At 36.5% G+C, this 20192-nt stretch overlaps 1 protein-coding gene across 1 annotated transcript; it reads right to left on the bottom strand.

Moving 5' to 3' along the window:
• Positions 1 to 13568: 13568 nt before the first annotated feature.
• On the bottom strand, positions 13569 to 16742 carry LOC116187454 (pentatricopeptide repeat-containing protein At1g19720). The gene has a single exon (XM_031516153.1). The coding sequence runs from the start codon at positions 16576 to 16578 to the stop codon at positions 13915 to 13917; it is 2664 nt and encodes an 887-aa protein (XP_031372013.1). The 5' UTR covers positions 16579 to 16742; the 3' UTR covers positions 13569 to 13914.
• Positions 16743 to 20192: the final 3450 nt, after the last annotated feature.

Genomic DNA, 20192 nt, shown 5'->3' with positions numbered 1-20192 from the left:
GATCACATGTGGGGGAGGGTTACGCTTACGGCTACATATTGTTTGGGTCCTCATGGAGGGGGTGGGACCCGCGAGTTTATGAATTGCCGAGGGAGGGTGGGGCCCGGGGGATTGGATACGGAGGATCTTTGTGGGGCCGGGGGAGAGGGTTTTGTTCACGTGGGCCGCGGACAGTCCGAGAGAGACAGCCGGACGATGTTCCAAAGCTTCTGCAGCCCGGTGAAGATTCTCTCTCTCCTCCCCGTCCACCTTTCGGCTCAACAATTAACTGTGACGGAAAAATTAATAATAATCAAATATTGATCGAAAAATCGTGTACTTAAAGTATCTCATAGTCAATGCTATTAAATCGATTATCAAGTGAGGGGTAATTTTAGTTAGTTAACTGATTTATAACACTTAAGGATCGCATTTTGAAAACTATATGACATATCCATCTGATGAGATCGTCAATTTATTTAGCACCAAATCGTCATTTGAAATTGCTTAATCCAATAAAAAAAATTCTAATTTACATTAGGTGATACATTTGTTGCATCGATTTAATTCGCAATGTTCAGTTCGCTAAGGACAGCAAAAGCGCGAATCACACCAAAGCTCTCGCGAGGATCTTTTCTTGGCGATATTTTTTTTTTTCATTTGTCCAATTTTTTAGGTAATAATACGGGGCATGTATAATTTATTAGCTAAGACAAGTAATTATCCGGATGTCGGGTGGCCCTAACGAAGAAGTGTTTTTGGTGATTTTCGAACTTCTAAAATGCGGGTAATATATGCTTTCTTTAATTATTTTGATGATGGATCTAGCAAAGAAAAAAGAGAAATAAAGAGATAAAAACCACAATAAGTTATATTAGTATTAAGCGAATTAATTCATCAACTTTTTTCGATAGATTCATCGTCTTTTAAATTCAGGCGATTAAATTCAAGCGATAGTGAGTACAACTGCGTGCTATACACTTTCTTTCTCTCCATTGTGTCCAGAAATAGTAAGTAAGCTGTCCAAAAATAGTAAGCCGTCTCTTGATTATCAAAGCACGACCTTAAGTTTTAAAATTGTGATGCATCACATCCATTTATATTTCTTTTTAACATGTCGTATACAATTAGCAATCTACAATGACTATATAATAAGTGATGCTGACGGTGGAAACTGATATTATCAATCACAAGGTCATTATCTCAGAAAATAAAATTAATTATTTGGTTTCGGGGCCATCAGTTTTGAAAACTCCTGACAAACCTCAGAAGATCTATCCCTAGATTACATGCATTTTCTTATTGTACGATAAACAGCATCATGCAGCTGAATGAATAATAATTTAACGGGTATCTACTTACGTCATGTAAGACTTATTTGAATAATATGATAATTAAACACACATATATACACATGTATATATTGTTCATATGGTTTTACGGAGGAATTTGGAATATTATATATATGGTTGTTGGGTGATCTCGGTTTGATCTTAGCCGAAAAGATAGTTGTTATATATATGTTGCCATATATGATGTCAAATTGCCAAGTTGGATGTTTGGTGACATTATTTTATGGTTAATCCATAAACTTTATAATAACATATTAAGTTATATTATTCTTTTATTTCTTTTGTTAAATTTGAAGTGCTAATGACTTATTAAAATCCTAAAGGACAACAGAAATTTTACCCGTACATCGACCGGGTATTAATACATAGGACCGAAAGTTGTTGCGATTGATCCTCTATACATTTATGATCATGTCAGCAGTTCAGTTAATGCGTTCTAGACACTGCATCCTCTCCGTCGATAATAATTTTCAAAACGTGTTAGTTCGCAAATGATGGATCGACATACGATGGATTGACACGTAGTAATTTGTAATTATGTATTTTTATCACACGTTTATAATATTGTTCCATTTTGCTTGTGTCGGGCGTGCCGAGTGTCTTTCCCCATGCCTCAGGGAAGTGAACAGAACAGTTTTTTTTTTCTTCCAATGCCGACCGGTTATTTGAATAAAAAAAAGGGCACTAAATAAATTTTAAACAAATAAAGAAGCTTTTTCCTTCAGCGGAATGATTATCTGGAAAAAATTAGACCAATTATAAGGAGACTTTACAGTTTCATTTCACATTGACCCTGAAAGTCAATAATCTATTGACGTTAAAGCGTTGAACTCTATCGCGTCACAAAACAAAGCTAACTTTTATTTAACTTATTATTTTATTTTTTATATTTTTTGCTTGAAATTAAATAGAACAAATTAAAGACGACCATCTAATATAATTATTTCCGTTTTATTTTGGCTTGGCGTCAAAAAGTGGGTATGACTACTTTATATTAATCTGTGGGCATCAAACAGTGGGTATGACCAACTCAATTAAAAAATATCATTATATATGGTAACTATGACATTTAGATCTTAATTTTGCAGTGCATGCTCGTGGTTTTCAAAATTAGGTTGTTCTCTTATTTCACGTGATATATACTTTCCTCGGCGAAAGGCAGCGTGACTACATACGGCGTTCAATATATTATCTTGCAAGTGTTTGGTTACATAAATTAAAAACTAGAGCATATCAATGAGGCTTGGATCCGATGGACGTCAAATATTTCGATGGACCGTTCGAGGATGCTACAGCTAGCCTTCGCTCTCAGACGTCAGTAATGCTTGCTTGCAGCATAGGGAGGACATTAATATATCGAGGTCCGAAACATATTTTAGATGTGAATGCTTGACATGGTCCCAATAATTATGGGTATACCTAAAGCTCAATTCTTAATAAATTTTTTTTATTAAGTCAGAACTCATTATTTATACGCCAACATTGACTACAAGGTATAGCAAGCAACCCAATTTGTATTTCCACAAATGGTCTGTTTATCAGAACTATGGTGCATAGTAAATGCTCAAAATCTATCTTCCTTTCGGTTTTCTTTGAGGTTTTCCACGTCGATATTATGCTTTTTCATCTTTAATTAGATCCCTTAACTTTGTATGATTTATATTGTCACTCGAAATTAAAAAGAGCCATCTATATTTGCGGATAGTTTATCATCATGTCTATAGTATTGGGAGAAAATTCATAATATTCTAAATATCTCCAAAAGTAATAATTGAATAAATTATAAAAAAGGGGATGGTTAAACTGCTATTACTTTCATCACCACCAGTTAAATGAATAGTCGAGATTTTTTTTCCTTTTTCGTATTATAATGTGTTTATGATGAGGAAATTAAAAATGTAATAGAGGGGTATAAGTAGTCTCAACATGAGAACCGAATGTGAAATCTTTAAGTTACCAAATGAGGGCATGTACTACTTCACTACGCCATCTTTCTCGAATTGTCAAGGAACAAGGAAATGCTAGTACACATGATAGTATTTAATGCCTTCACTTTGTGATAGGTAGCTTACATCATGATATATTCTCGTTGAAATCTTCATACAAATTTTAACATACATTGAACTAGTCTATTACCCGTGCAATTTACGGATTTATTGATATATTTATTCTATTAAAATATATACAAATTTTTTTTCTAAAAGATGAATGTTATGATTGGAGCTTTTGCTTTTTGATAGTTTCGCATTCCAATAAATTTAATGAAATTGCGGTCATAAATTAAAAAATTTATGCATAATTAAAGATCACAAATAAATGTGTGGAGAATACAATTATGAACAATTTACTTTTAATTCTTTTACTAAGTCTTTTTTCTGAATAAAAATTGGACATATTTGCATAACAAATCCAATTATTATATAAATTATTTAATTAATTTTTATGCAAATATCATAGTAAATAAATAAATATACATAATAAACTTTTTTTATAATTAGTCTATTCAATTAACGTTTACATTGCAATAATATTTATAGATATATCATTTTACAAATTTAGAGGTGCCCACCAAAAATTATTATATAAATTATAGTTGATATTTAAATAACCTTTCATTGGTAAATTTGCAACTCAAAAAATTATTACTATGTTAAACTTCTATAATAAACTATATGAACAAAATTAAAGAAATCATAATATATACAAATTTCTTAATTATTATGTTACCAATGCAAAATCTATATATAAATATATATTTTGAACTTGCTGCAATATTAATAAGAACAAAAAAAAACTAAATATAGCATCTGTTTCAAATATTTTAGGGTTTGAACTTCTAGAACAAAAACTTTTTTTATTTGGTGCATGAAAATTTCAGCTTTTTCTTTAATTATGAATCATTTCCTAGGGAACAAAATTTAAATTGATTAACTTTTCCTAGAAAATAAAATCAATTATATTAATACATTTAATACGTAATTAATATACAAATTCTGCTTTACACGAAGTATTATAAATTTTGATTAATTAATTCATCCAATATATTGGAATAGATATTTACTAGTGTTTAACCAGGCGTTGCGCAAGATTTTTTACATAAATTATTAATCATAGGAAAAAGACAAAAAATCCATTCTGGTTTGGAGTCAGGACAAATCGTACCATGTTCTTTTATTTGGGACAATTAGCCCCCCTATGATTTGCTCTATTAGACATAAGGGGTTACGACGTTAATTTTTTTTCCATTTTCAGTCCCCCAATCTTTAACATTTTAATCATTTTGATTCTAAATCTTTTTTCTTTTATCATTCATATCCTAAACTTTTCATTTTGTTTCATTTTAGTCTTGAAAGAAAATTAAAAGAGAACGAGGGGTCGGGGCCACCAATCGGCGACCTTGACCCCTCCACCGAGGTCGCCGACGTCCTCCGTGGGTGCCAGCTACCTCGGTGGAGGGTTCGGGGTCGCCAATTGGCAGCCTCGATCCCGAATCGACAAGGGACCTCCGATTCGGTGTCCCTGGTCAATTTGGGGTGAGGGTTGCCAATCGGCAACCCCGAACCCTCCACCAAGGTCGCTGGCGTCCTCCGTGGATACTGACGACCTCGATGGAGGGGTCGGGGTCGCCCATTGAAGACCTTGACCCCGAATCAACCAGAGATTCTGAGTCGGAGGTCCCCGGTCGATTCGGGGTCGGGGCCGCCAATCGGCGATCTCGACCCCAAATCGACCGGGGATTCTAAGTCGGAGGTCCCCGGTCGATTCGGGGTCAAGATAGCCAATCGGCGACCCCGATCCCTTCACCGAGGTCGCCGGTACCCACGAAGAACGCCGGCGACCTCGGTGGAGGGTTGAGGTCGCCGATTGGAGGCCCCAACTCCTCCTTCCCTTTCATTTTCTTTCAGGACTAAAATGAAACAAAATGAAAAGTTTAGGATATGAATTATAAAAGAAAAGGATTTAGAACCAAAATAATTATAAGGCTAAAGATTGATGACTGAAAATGGAAAAAAATAATCATAGGGGGGCTAATTGTCCTAAACAAAAAAATAATGTGCGATTTGTCCCGACCCCAAATCACTAGGAAGGTTTTTGTCTTTTTCCCTTAATCAAAATTAGTAAAATTGATTGTACTTATAATATCAATACTTAATTTATATGCTTGATTTTATGTACTATGCAAATGGCCCTCCCTTATAACCAAAAATAAAAAAAGATTTCTATACTTGATTATATGTCTTATAATTCTATTTACCCATTTTTAGCATCACTTTCTTTATATATTAGCAATGAAGCTAATGTTTTGCACAAGATTTTAATAGGATTGGTATTCTCTTGAGTTTTCTCTAATTTTTTGGACATTTTTTAATTTCTATCTCAGCTTTTTTTATCCTCTCAATGTATAATGAACTTGACTTCATTTATAACTATAAATATAATAAAATAGAGAAAAGTTTTGGTCTTAATTATTACAAAGTTTTTTCTTTTTATTTTTGGATGACTACCTTAGTAATATTTTTTAACTATAAAAATAATAAAATAGAGAAAGTTTTTAGTCTCAATTATTACAAAGTTTTTTTCTTTTTATTTTGGATTATTCCCTTACTAATATATTTTAAACATATAAAAAGAAACTCTTCCAACGTAGTTCACTTGATATAAATCTAACATAAACATATATTTATATATTGTACACTTATTTTACCTATACCACCCACTTTATAAATATAATTGATATACATATACATGCATATAATAAATCATAAAAATTATAAAATTAGCATATTGAATATTTTTAGGTCAAGTGCTTGAGTATTTCTATTTTAAATCAGTTAGCAATAATATTTTGTTGTTCTAATAAATTAATTTGTCGAAATTATACTTTTGAGGCCATAAATTGTAATTGTTATGATTTATCGATGTAGTTATTTAAATATATCCTATTGTAAATATTGCATACATTTTACAGTCAAATGCTTTGGATATTCCGAACTTTAATCATATAAGTGACTACATTAACTTTTTTAATTAATCAATTTATAAAGAATATATTATTAGGGCCATAAATTCCTTGTTTCATGATTTATTGAGTGTAGATACTTAAAATACTATATGCATATTATACACTTTTGATATTTTTTACTTTTATTTGATTTGACAATAAAATAAAAGGTTAATATTAATGCATATTCAATGTGGCAATTCTATTTTACTATATATATTGATTGATATTGATTTTAGCATGTATGTTCAGATGCAATAAACAATGGTAATATTGAAGAGGAAGCTTCAAATCCAAATTCCAAAGCTCAAGTATAAATTCGAATCTGTCTCTCTTTAATAAGATGGATCGTGCAAGCTTGCGAATATGATAGCACCCGTCCACTAGATTTTATGATCGTTTAATATCAAGAAAGTGCAGAGGCTCTAAATTAGTATTTAAATAAATTAGTGATGATCAAATTGATATTTTTTTTATGAGCTCACGAGATGTTCTCAGCTAATCATTCTTAGTCAAGTGTCGGTTTTCCCCGATTATTGACATAATTTCCCTTGATAATATTAAAGCCCATCAACCACATTTTGAGTTTTCTAATACAAGATTAATTATAGAAAAATTATTATTAGTATGATAATGTGAGAAGCTTGTCCAATCGTTTAACACATACATGCTGATTGAATTTATAGTTGCAAATATATTTAGGTGCGGAATCTCTCAAACGTCACTATATTATTTTACATTTGGTAGAAAAGTTAAACCAAAGTTATTCCTTTAATCTGTTCAATTAATTATTGATTAAGTGCCTCTCTGTAGATACGAATTCACTTTAATTAATTAGTCGTCTTTTCGTGTACATACATATATAATTGATTCCACTGTCTAGCTTTTTCCTCCCAATCCGAGAGACCCCACATATTTATTCATATATATTTATATTTATATTTATATATGAAAAGCCGTAGAAACACACACATAATACATATCTCACTTTTGAGAACATGCCATGGACCTATCCAACTCCAACTTTGTAGACAAGATTGATTTTCTAACTGATTAAGTGCAAGACCAACTTTTGTCCATGCAAAAACCAGTTTGTGGTACAAACATTGTTCGAGCTAGAGAGATACATACAAATCTTTCTTTCAAATTTCAAGCCATTGAACTAATCCCACTAATGCCATTTCAAGACATTACATCGGGCTTTGTTTTATCTGCGTGCCGAAAGTGAAGGTGATCCACATAAATATCATGATAATATAACTTCTAATAATTAGTCTTCTTAATTATATCAATATGTCTCGACTTGTTTCAAAAAAAAAAAAGGCGAAATTACATAGAGAATCACCAAGTTTCATTTCCTGATTTGTCAGTAAATTTCATTCATTGCTGTAGAAAAATCACCGCATTTCATTTTCTTGTAAAATTAGTCTCGCCGTTGGATGTCCTTAATGATTTCCGTCCAAGTGCAAACTTGGAGGCTAACAGTGCTGGCCTGGCACTCCATTGTGATGGGAAAAAAAAATTGAAAAGAAAAATTAGAGGAAGATGAAGGGCAGGTGTGCCTCGTTGGATTCACCACTCCCGGTTCCTCTGCAAGGTCGTTGAAGGCATCTCTGGCTGCTTGCAACCTCACTTGGGCAGTGGAGGCCTTCAACAAGGCACCACAACCCCTAGCTTTCTTGCTTCTTTCTCTTCTTGAAAGAGAGAGGACAATTAGGGGCTAGGGTGCCTCATAGGAGGCCACCACCGCACGTGCGAGAAAAAAAAAATTGAGAAACCGTCGCGGACACCTAATGCTGTGATAAATTTGAGAAAAAAAATGAAATGTTTTTTTCATAGCAAAAATAAAACTTGGTAACTAACCTTAAAAAAAAGGGGAGAGAGAGAGTGAAACTTGGTGATTTTTTTCTTGTAATTTGCTAAAAGAAAAAGATCCAATTGCTGTTAATGTATTATATATGTATATAAATATATATATATATATACTGTTCTTATATTATATATATATATATATATAAGAATGTGCAATGATGCTTACGCATAAAAGGTTAATTAATTAGGTGCATTAACCTCCTAGCTTTTGTCATGTGGGATTGTGTGTAAGGAAACTAAAGAACATGATCTGCCTCGTTTTTTCCAGGTTGAGAGACCAATTAATTTCTTGGATTAGCAAGATTATATTCTTCTCCTTTTTAATCTACCTTTGTTATATTTTCTTAATTAAATTTACACCTTTTTGTTATTTTACCTTGTATTTGGAAACGTAACGAGTCCCCAATAATCCGATTCGAGTCGGATCATCTACTAAGGGGTAAAATTCTATTAACTATAAATTTTCTATATTTGTACGACTAGAACTCGAAAACTTATTTAAGAGAAATATGAGTCGAACTATTTGAACCAACTCGTACTTAAGACAGCTTATTAATTTAATATTATTTCGAGCTTATATTAGCTAGTAGCTTGCTTCGACTTACTTTTGCATAAAATCATACTCAACTGCGTATCTTCCTTATAATATTCCAGGAATTATCAGAAAGCGTTTCCATATTGGGCGCTTTACTAAAGAGAGGGGATTGCATGGAATATTACGACACCTTTCAAGGCTGGCTTTTCATTCTTTTCACGAACGTACACACCCACTTATATATATACATATATATAGTTCAATTCAAGTTGTGGATAATATATGTAATGATCCATATTATTATTGCGATGCTTTGATTTTGGTTATTTCTATGTGTTGCCTTCATGAGGAAGAAGATTCTGCGATAGCAAAGTAAATTAAGCAATGGCCGATTGAAAAAATCACCGAGCAAATAGCTCCCTATGGCATACATACACATTTGCCATTCACCTAACATTTTATGAGCTAATTGTCTCGTTCTTTCTTTAAGTCCATGTGGTGCGTGTTAGATGAAGAGTCAAAATCACACATTGTCATGTAAGAGCAAGTGTAGAGAGTTTGTTGTTCCACATCGAAAAACATATTAGAAAAATATGAATTTATAAAAGATTGGATATCATAACTTATTAGTTTAATATTGAAGATGAGTACAACCATTTCTAGGCCAAATAAATATTTTATCATTCTTTAAATCAATCAAGACATCCATGACGAGAAATTAAGACTCCGAAGAGAAAACAAATCGTGACGCATAGGTCATTAACTAGTATATCTGAAACGTGGTGTGTTCTTCTATAAGCATGCAAATTAAAATGGTGGGCCCTGAAAGAATAAAATCTAACACCAAATCCGAGTCCGTCCACGAGGTTTGAGCATAAATAGTACCCACTAGCTAGGGCAGAAATCATCAAATACTAATGAGTTCCCCACCTCAAATGAGGTTGAAGATGATGGGATGGGCCCACAGTCAAATATAGAGTGGCATCACTTTGTTTTTTCCTCAAAGATCAGACGGCTATAGCTAGCTAAGTTGTTTTTGCCCTAATTAAGAAGCATGCACCATGATCACCTAGGCAAAAATCATGCTGTACATAATCACATTACCTACATATGTACTTGTATAATATATATAATCGTGCTTATTATCTATTGATATCTTTTTGTGAATTTGAAGTTTAATAAAGTTACGTGAGCCAGAAACGTTGAATACGTTGTCTCATCTACTGAGATCTTTTCAGACGTAAACGACAAAATTTATAAGAAGACAAGATTCACAAGGGACAAGCACCATCGATCCGACTAATGGGGACGATATGGGTCTAGTCAAGTGATGGTCTTTCGAGCTTGGATTAGTGCGCTAATGGTCCCTAGGAAAAATGGGGTAGATCAAGGAGCATGTAATGTCCGCGATTAACTCGACACGGGCATAATCAACAAGACACTGGTGGACTTTGTGACTCCCTTTTCTACCTGTGACATGATACCGTCTCACTATTTTTCGCATTTTCCCACTTTTCTCGTCCTTCACCAATAAACGACTAAAAACGTTTTTTTTTTTTTCCAGTTGGAATAATTGATGTCGTACGACAACACAACAACTCTATCTTGACAATTTATAAAGTGTATTTTGTCCGTTATGTTGCCCTTCTGTTTCATCGGTCTCTCTACGGTTAATTTAAATTATGATCACATTTGATACTTTCGATTTAAATGGTTGAAAGAGTATAAAATACTAAACACTTGAATATTAAAGTATTACACATTTAAATTGAAAGTAAAAAATGCCTCCGTAACTCAACATCATATTTGGCCCCGTTTGATTTGTAAATTTGATTTTAGAATCATGATTTTGATTTTAACTCAACACACTACACAACAAAAATACACGTTTCCCAACTCAAATTTATAATCTCATCTCATTTGTCCTTTTCCACAATCAAAATCAAAATCAAAATCAAACTTATTTTAACTCTAAAATCAAACGCACCATAAAATTTCTGTTGTTTCATATAATTACTCTTAGGGGGCGTTTGATTTCAGAATTAAAGTAATTTTGATTTTGATTTTGATTTTGATTTTGATTGTGAAAAAAGATAAATGAGATGGTATTATAAATTTGACTTGGGAAACGTGTGTTTTTATTGTTTAGTGGGTAGAGTCAAAATCAAAATTACGATTCTAAAATAAGTTTCAAATTTCAAACGGGGCCTAGCTTCTCTGTCATGTGGTTGGATATGTTATATGGTGCTGTGGAAATCACTAATCAGATGAAAAGACCAAAATGTTGTTCAACGTTCAACCACTCTATAAGGTGTACTCTTGTTGGCTCCTTTGTTTTATCTTCCTCTACTTCTAGGCTTTTCTTCCTTTTGTAAGCTAATGTGCTCCTCAGCTAATCAAATGGAGAAACATATCTCGTATTGTGCGGTTGATCGGTCACGGTCGCCCGAGTTGTTCTAGGGGGTTTATGATCGAGTCAATTTCGAATCTAAGATGTGTGATGTTCCAAAAATCAATAGGTATATCCAAAGAAATATATATATATATGTGTGTGTGTGTGTGTGTGTGTTTATATTACAAGGTTTTCCACATAATTCATCAGATGTGAAACTTCGCATGGTCAATTAAGGTACATCTCGGATATCAAATTCTTAGGAGTCAAGTCATGTACTTATCAAGAGTCGTGTACTTATTAGTAATGAAATCAACACATTGACCATTTAATATAGTAAGTTCTTGTGCACTTGCCAAAGCCAAGTCGATATTCTAATGGAATTACTTAGATCAAATAGGCTAAGGATATCCATAATCTCACTGAAAAACTCCTTAAATAGATTCATATTGGATATAGGTTTTGGCAATGTGGGTATTTTGAGCCAGAAAGTTTCCTTTCCCTTCGAAGGGTGTAACTTGTAATAGGAGTGATCGGTTCCGGATACCCTGTATTTTTCATAATACCCGGGCCCTACCCTGTAAGGGATATGTTCTAAGATTTTGGAACCGGACCCTACCATGTTGAATCATGGAACCGGAACCTACCCAGAACTTGTATTATACCACAGGTTCCGGGTACCCTGTTGGAACCTATAAATTTTTTCCTCTCGCTAAATAAAATTGAAAATATCTCATACATAATCAGTAATCATGTCAAATAGATTATCAACAAAATTTAGATTAATCCACAACAATGAAATAATAATATGTCTCATCAACCCATCGACAAAATTGAACATCCATAATACGATCTCACACAACAAAGTGCCTATGTTCTGATTCATTAGAGGAGATAATAACTTTACTCTTTCCTCTCTTTTTTTAAATAAATAACCGGTTCCGAGTACCCAGGAACCGAAACCGAAACCGATTTTCACAGGTTCCTAATTTTAATATCCGGAACCTACCATATTTTCAATACGAGATACCCAGACCCTATCCTTTAGGGTAGGTTCCAACCGGTTCCGGGTATACCCGGTACCCGTGCACACCCCTAACTTGTAACGCCTTTGTGGGCCCAAGCTTCCACTAAAATATGATGTCTATAAAATGTTATCCCCCCCCCCCCCCAACCCAAAAAAAAAAAAAGGGTCATCATTATAAGTAACATCAAAATGATGGCCAAAAAATTAACATCCAAATAATAATTTCAGCTTTTGCTAAATCTACAAGTTTTCCATACCGTATATGTTGCAGCTGCATCTGGGATCAGCTTAAAACGCACATCATCTAGTCAAAGGAAAAGGATAATCGTCCCAAAATAACTGTTCGGCGATTCAGACTCAGACAATTGTTGTTAAGGGCATATGGTGTTCATGAATAGCACATTAATAACAGACGCTTCTCATTGTCTCATACCTTTTACACTATCTGCAGTTGCATTCGATATCGAGATACGGATTTATTCTGAAATGAATAGAGGACAAGCTGGAAAGCCTCAAAAAGAATCAATTACCTCTTTGAGCAATTGACTGATGCGGAGGCCATCTCAGCTACTTACATGGAGAAGGATGATCGGGTGAAGTCCAATAAGAAGAAGACCGAACTCAAATTTTTTTTTTGATGAATAAAGAGTATTATTAATTAGAAGTAGCGTCTACAATAGTAGTTAGGATCGGATACCCCTGGAAAATACATAATGAGGCAAAATTTGACCTTGAGCCGTATTGGCCCAGGTCATGCGCTAGGGAGTTGTCCGATCTAGGAATCCAAGAACAAACCCAATCCGAAAAACGACTAAGAGTAAAGCAAATATCCGATACTATGCTCCTAATCTCCCACGGAGAGCTATGTGGGTGCAAAATGACATCTACTATAAGTAAGGCGTCACAACGTAACCAAATCTTGTTGAATTCTCTTTCTGCGGCAATAGTTAAGGCGAGGAGTGCAACTCGGGCCTCTGCTTGTAGTGACTTCTCTTCATGCGAGATTTGGAACCGTGAAAGTGCTGGAGGGCCGTTAGGGTGCAGTAGGACTCCAGAAAAGCATGAGCTGTTGATGTTCCAGGATGCATCCGTGTTGATGATGTTTCAGTCCGGCCCTGTAGGTTCTTGTGAAGGTTTGAGGACCGAACTCAAGTTTATTCGTGGAGGTCCAATCCATAAGGCCCATTGATGATGACTGATATGAAATGGGCAAGCAGTGAAGAAATAAATCAGGAAATAAGTAAAATTCGGAATTAGGTAGGGGTTATATTCTTGGTTCAGCAGTTTCCCGTTTTTCAACCCACTAGATATTGATTTACAAGTTGCCACATATGGTGACACTAATAACAGAGTTTTCTATGTAATTGAATAAATAAAGAGCGTTGGACATGAATGAGAAGTCAGATTACTTTTGCCTTAATTTTGAGCGTTCTCATTTATCGCGTGCTTGTTTTGCAGTCTAAATGAAGATTTAGGCTTTGTTTCTTCAATCCTCGCTGTGTCAAAATCTATACAGAAAAATTACAACATAAGTTAACTCCAGCTTGCCCATGTAATATACAAAACCTGATGAACTGCCCCTCTAACCTCCTCGATGTTCTCGACGGCCCGTCATTGTCTCATTGGTCTTTCCGGTGGCATGATCCAGTCCTCTCCCGTTTCTTAGAAATGATGAGCCAAGGATACTAATAATATTACACCTCTTTGACAAAATTGCTACAGGCAAACTTTCCAAGTTTCATTTGTTTCTATATATCACCAGTAGTCCCTACAGGAGCAATTCCCACCTTTGAAATGGTGCAAGCACTGGGTGTCGCTCAAGTATATCTCGCAGTCGAATGTACTCGATACATACTTTGCATTCCTATGGCAATCCTCGCACATTCTTGTGTTCTTCATGACCCTTACCCTTCGAGGTGGATGGGGACTGCTTAGTAGAGAAAAACCAATCGCTAGTTTCTCGCTGTGGATCCCGCCAATCTCTTCCTTGTGTTCTTCCTCGATGCAGAGCCCTCCATCACAAGACTTGAGAGCCTCAGCCTTTTGCTTTACATCTCTCACCCACGAAAGTAGCTGCTTGGAGTGCGACTCCGCTGTTGGAGTTGAAATAAATGTATGGACAGTGTTCCTTATTTCGGTCCAACTCTGTCCAACTGTATGTCTTGATATGCCATCCTTTTCAAGCTTCTTTAGCTTCAGCACATGCTCTGGTTTTCCATGCAGGGCAAAGGCGTTCAATATCATTGGCTGAAAAGAATCGTTTCCAGGTTCAAGTTCAAGCAAGCGCTCCGCGGCAAGTAGGGCCAAATCAGCATTTCCATGAATTCTGCAAGCAGTGAAAAGAGCAAGCCAGGCAGAAGAGTCGGGTTCTACTGGCATTTGCTCAATAAACTCCACGGCTTCTTCGAGCCTTCCCGCACGGCCATACAAATCCACCACAGCTGAGTAATGTTCCAAAGCTGGTACTATGAGATACTCTTTGGTGATACTAGAGAAAACTTCTATCCCTTCCTCTGCTGCACCCACTCGGCTATAAGCATTGAGGAGACTAACAAATGTGCCTCTGTTCGGCTTAAATCCCAAAGCTCTCATCTGGTTGAATAGATCGATCACAAGGTGGGAGCAACCATGTAAGACATATCCACTGAACAATGAGTTCCAAGAGATAATATCTCTACGAGAAATCCCATCAAATACTCTTCTTGAATATTCTATATCACCAGACTTTGCATAAGTATTGATAAGTGAATTTGCAACGGGGAGGATAGATAATAAACCATGGCGGACGGCAAAAGCATGAATTTCCTTCACCTTCTTGGCGGATATTAAATTTGCACAAGAAGGTAAGATGCTCAAGATTGTGACCCAGTTAGGGAAAAAACCAACGGATTGCATCTGGCGGAGAACACCAAATGCCCTGTCCTTCTGCCCATTTTGGGCGTAACCTGCTACAATAGAGTTCCATGAGGCAGTGTTCCTACGAATTTTACCTTCCTTTTCCATCTTATGGAAAAGATTGATTGCTTGGTCCTCATCCCCATTTTGCATATATCCAGAAATCATTACATTCCAAGTAATTATGTTCGGCAGCACATCTGACTCCTGCATTTTCAGGAAGATTTCATGGGCCTTCCCGCAATAACCCGCTTGAAAGTAGCCTCCAATCATAGAGTTCCATGTGTAGATGTCTTTCTCATGGACGGAATCAAAGACCCTCTGAGCAGATTCAGGTTCCCCACACTTTGAGTACATGTCGATGAGGGAATTCCCAACAAGTACATTATCCCCGAGACCTAACTTAAGAGCCACTGAGTGGATTTCTTTGCCCTTGTCCAGGGCTTGCAGGGAAGCACAAGCCGAGATAGCACTTGCTAAGGTGATTCCATTTGGTTCAACTCCAACCAGAACCATCTCTCCAAATAGATCTAGTGCCTGAATCTGCCTCCCGTTCTGGGCAAATCCCGATATAACTGAAGTCCAAGTGAACACGTCGGGGAATACTTTGGCACTGTCCATTTCCTTCATCAGTTCCATGGCTACATCGCAGTTCCCTGACTGGCAGTGCCCCGCAATGAGAGCATTCCAAGTGACCAGACTTGGTTCGGTTCCCTCTGCTACCATGGCCTTGAAAAGCCTATGGGCTTCACTGTTCTGACCATTCTGAGAATACCCTGAAATCAAGGAGTTCCAACTCACCACATCCCTCTCTTCCATGTTCTCGAAAACTCTCCTCGCCAAGCTCAATTTCCCGCACTTTGCATAGACTGCCAAGACCGAATTAATGACCCGAGCCGACCTACAGTTCCCGCCTCGAATCACCAGCGAATGAATTAATTTCCCAGTCTCAAAGTCCTCACAGTTCCCGCAAGCCTGCAATATCTTCGGGAATAGGAAATCATCAGGTAAGACACCATCCTCCACCATCATCGAATAAAACATCCCGACAACTTCCCTCCACCGCCCATCCCTCGAGAAAGCACCAATCATCGCGGACCAAGTGAACAGGTTCCTCTCGCGCATTCCATTGAACACCTTCCGGGCCTCCTCCAAGGACCCGCATTTCGCGTACATGCTCACGAGCTTGGTCTCCACGAAAGGGGCAGGGACCTCCACGAGGTGGATCAACGAATGCAGCCTCCGGCCAAGGTGGAGAGAATTCTCGTCGATACAACGGTCGAGCAGGTCCGTGTACGTGTCGGGGTTTATCTTGAGCCCGGTCCTGGCTAGGAAGTCGAGGGCTTCAACGGCTTCCACGAGGCGGCCCTTATGGGAGAGGGAAGCCAGGCGGGTGCGGAGGGGGTTGGCCTTTCTGGGGAGGGAGACGGCGGTCCTGGACGTGAATTCCGGGGGGCGGTCTTGCCGGTGCTGGAGGGACACGGCCGGGGGCTTCGACTTGCTGGGGATGATGAGGTTCTCCATGTTCTCATCGGCGGCTTAGCAGAAGTGGCCGAGGAAGAAGCAGATGGAAGGAGGAGCAGCCACTTCCTCACTTCTCAGAACTCGTCGGCCTATTAGCCTTAGCCTTTAGCTCAGACGGTAAGCTGACAGAACGGCTGGGGAGATTCCGCTCCGTACGCACGGATTCGTTCCTCCCCACCGGCTGGTTGGGTTATCCACTACGGGCCCTATCTCCCCGTCAGGCCCAGTACTCTCTGTAAAATGGGCCTCCACTGAGAATCTTGATCGGGCCCATTAAGTCATGATTAAGCCCAATTCAACTACCCTATCTCATATTATATCCCATCAATGGCTTCCAAATTCCAATTTCACCAACTTATCCAATCAAAGGAAATATAGAAAGGAGAAGTAATTGCCCGATCCCTCGCCCTGTCGTCTAATGCGAGTCGACATGGGGGTGTTTTTACCAGACTCAAAACCACATGAGCCACGTGCCGGGCTAAAAGTGCGTAAATAAATACTCGCATTCAACTTAGGTCATTGCATGATTTGCATAAGCCACCGACGCATTAGGAACAATATAATATCAATCAATCCAAGTTCCACGTGACCCCAATGCAGACAAAGAGCTCTTCTATTTGGATATTGGACTTCTTTACAAGCAAGCAAAACACAATCATCATCATTCTTAATTCAGAGTGGTGGGTCCCACCCACATTGGACTCTCACGTCCCATTCCAGCGAGTAGCGACACAACTTAGAACCACTCGCACCGACGTAAACGGAACGGAGATCTATGGCTCCGTTTCCCATTCTTGTATTTATTTATTTATTTTTCTTATTTTCCTTTTTGTTTGGTATTAAAAAAGAATTTTGCATCTTTCAGGTCAAAGGATAAAAGGTTTAATTTAATGGACGAACACCGTCAAGTTCGAAGAACTTCCGGACCAGTCGAGGTTATTAAAATCTGATCCGATAGCATCATTTGAATATGCCTTTCTAACAACAAAATACATACATAAAACAACTCGAATACTAAATTTGCATATATGTGATTCTTCCAACGATGAGAAAATCGTGACCGACAGGATACGATGAAACCGTGACCCGTCGTTTTCGGGGTTGTTTCTTGGTTCCACTCGGCTAATGTACGATTCATTATTATTGAAAGGAGGATTGCATATGTGGGGGGATCTTATTGAAGCTCTTCCATTTCATCTTTGCCACGTTGATACAATCATACAAATACAAAAGTCGAAGCTTTTGCATGAAGGATAATGATTGTGATGATCTATGATTGATCGGTGACGATATAATGTGTCCTTTATCCACAATTATATATGTCACAATCGTTTCGGATTTAATTTGCAGTTCTTCGAGTTCATTCGTCTACACGCAATGACACAACTGTGTGGTCGGTAACACACCGGACTCCCAGAGTTTGTCAATGAGTAAACGATCTACGCGTACAATTGTTGTCATTGTTGAATCTTTTTATGTTTTCAGTTGGGTGCGTACGTGTTCTTGACATACATATATATTATCGTGTTGTCGGAGTAGGTGCATCGGTGGACTTCGCGGGGTCTTCAATGCCTCCTAAAATTGGTCTACAAATAAAGATCGAACCATACACACGTACATATATGGACGACGCATACATGCATCTAACATTTTCCACTCTTTGAATTCGTGTTCAATGCTTAGAGAAAATTAGGGGTGCAATTCGATTAGTTAGAAATTTGCGTGTGAATATTTCATTTCCATCAATTCCTTGTATATCAACCCAAAGCGAAAAAGGCTGATATGGGTCATGAGTTCGATTCTTTAATTGCTATGATTGAATTTAGAAGTTTAATTAAATTATCGATGTCTCTTTTTCTTAAAAAGTAATTCCTCGTGTCATTATGACATCAATAACAAGGACATTAGTTCATTATGATCAGGCGTGCATAATCGAAGAAGAAGAAGAACAGTCACAGATATCCAGAGAAAGAACAAAGAGAAATTCACACTAAATCAATTTCATAGGAAAAAAAATGAATGTTGCCGTGTTCTTAAAAATTTTAAATCTCTCGCCTCGCGATGAAAGTAAATTCATGTTATTGTTTAGATAATTAGTCCGTTCACATAAAACTCAGTCTAGCAAATTGCATTACTCATTATGATTATCAATTATAAGATGTTAAGATTACTCAAAGTTTCAATCATGATTTTTCTTGAATGGGAAAGGCTAATTGATCTATATGAGACGATTTTGTTTTCATTTGTACATGGAATAATTAATTATCATGGATGTTTATATTATATATTGATATTGCTGTGACAGAAAGCAAGTGATCCTTTGAGACGAAGGCAAAACCACGAAACTAAAAGAAACAAAAGGCAGAAAAGCATATCCCTGCCCCGTACGCAGATGGCTATTGTCTGTCTGTCTGTCTTCAATAATAAAGCTCCGTGCTCAATTAGACCCATTTTTCTAAAGGGCACATACATATACAGATTTTATTTTCCTTGGTATATAATTGATGAATGTTTGATTGCTAAAAATGTGTCTCGAGATTTAAACATACTTCAAAAATTAATTTAAAAAATTCAAATTTTGTTTGGAGATCGGAGAACTAATTTTCAAAATGCGTTTATAAGTTTGACATAAATGGCTTATTTGGAACTCGGGATGATATTAGGTTGAATTTTAGCCGAAAAAACCTTCATCATTGCAATATATGCGCATATATATATATATATATATATTGACAAGCCTTCCAATGTAAGAAATTGATTATGCATATATATAAAATCCTAATATTACAACTAACTACATGTTCAATTAGTAGCATCATGTAAAGGTGGTGGCTAGCTAGAATGCACAAAAATTTCCAACTTCCTATTCTTGTGGGTAGGGGTTAGAACTTTTCTCACGATTCGATTTGGAGAGAAAAGTCCTACTTATTGTTAAGACTCCTCACGATGGATCATATACTACCAAAAAAAAAATGATCATGTATATTGCTCGTGGGTTTTCCTAGCTTCTAATATATATATATATATAAATATATATATATATATATATATGCCTATGTATATGTATATGTATATGTATATGTATATGTATATGTATGGTACATATACATATATATAGGTCGCCCTTTTGTTCCTTTCGGAATGGAAAATTAAATGAAATTATACCGCCAACTCTCTCGCATTTTCTAAGAGATTGCAAGGATAAACAATCAATTATCCTAAATTATTGATCTAGCTAGGGGTCAGCAAGAAATTAGACGTACATTTTTTACGGGGACATATATCACGCGGGTCTCTGCCCTTCATCCATACATAATGCAACTCACTTGGGTAGGAATAAAAGATCAAAAGATTCACAGGAACTTTGTCACCATCTGAAACTAATCCATTTTGTATGTCTATATATATATATATATATATATACTCATTCTCTCTCAATTTTTTGCACTCATCAGAGAGATTTGTAAAATAAAAAAATGGATATATCTTAAGAATGGGATCCCAATATTATTTAAGGTCCACGATTGGGCCGACCATGAAGTGCGTGGGGCCCTTTAATTTTTTACTACAGAAAATCCAATAGGATTGGTCTCATAATAAGACGATGCTACTTT

This window comes from Punica granatum, chromosome 1 (assembly GCF_007655135.1).
Source record: "Punica granatum isolate Tunisia-2019 chromosome 1, ASM765513v2, whole genome shotgun sequence".
NCBI lineage: Eukaryota > Viridiplantae > Streptophyta > Magnoliopsida > Myrtales > Lythraceae > Punica > Punica granatum.
This window is presented reverse-complemented; position numbering and strand designations above follow the sequence as displayed.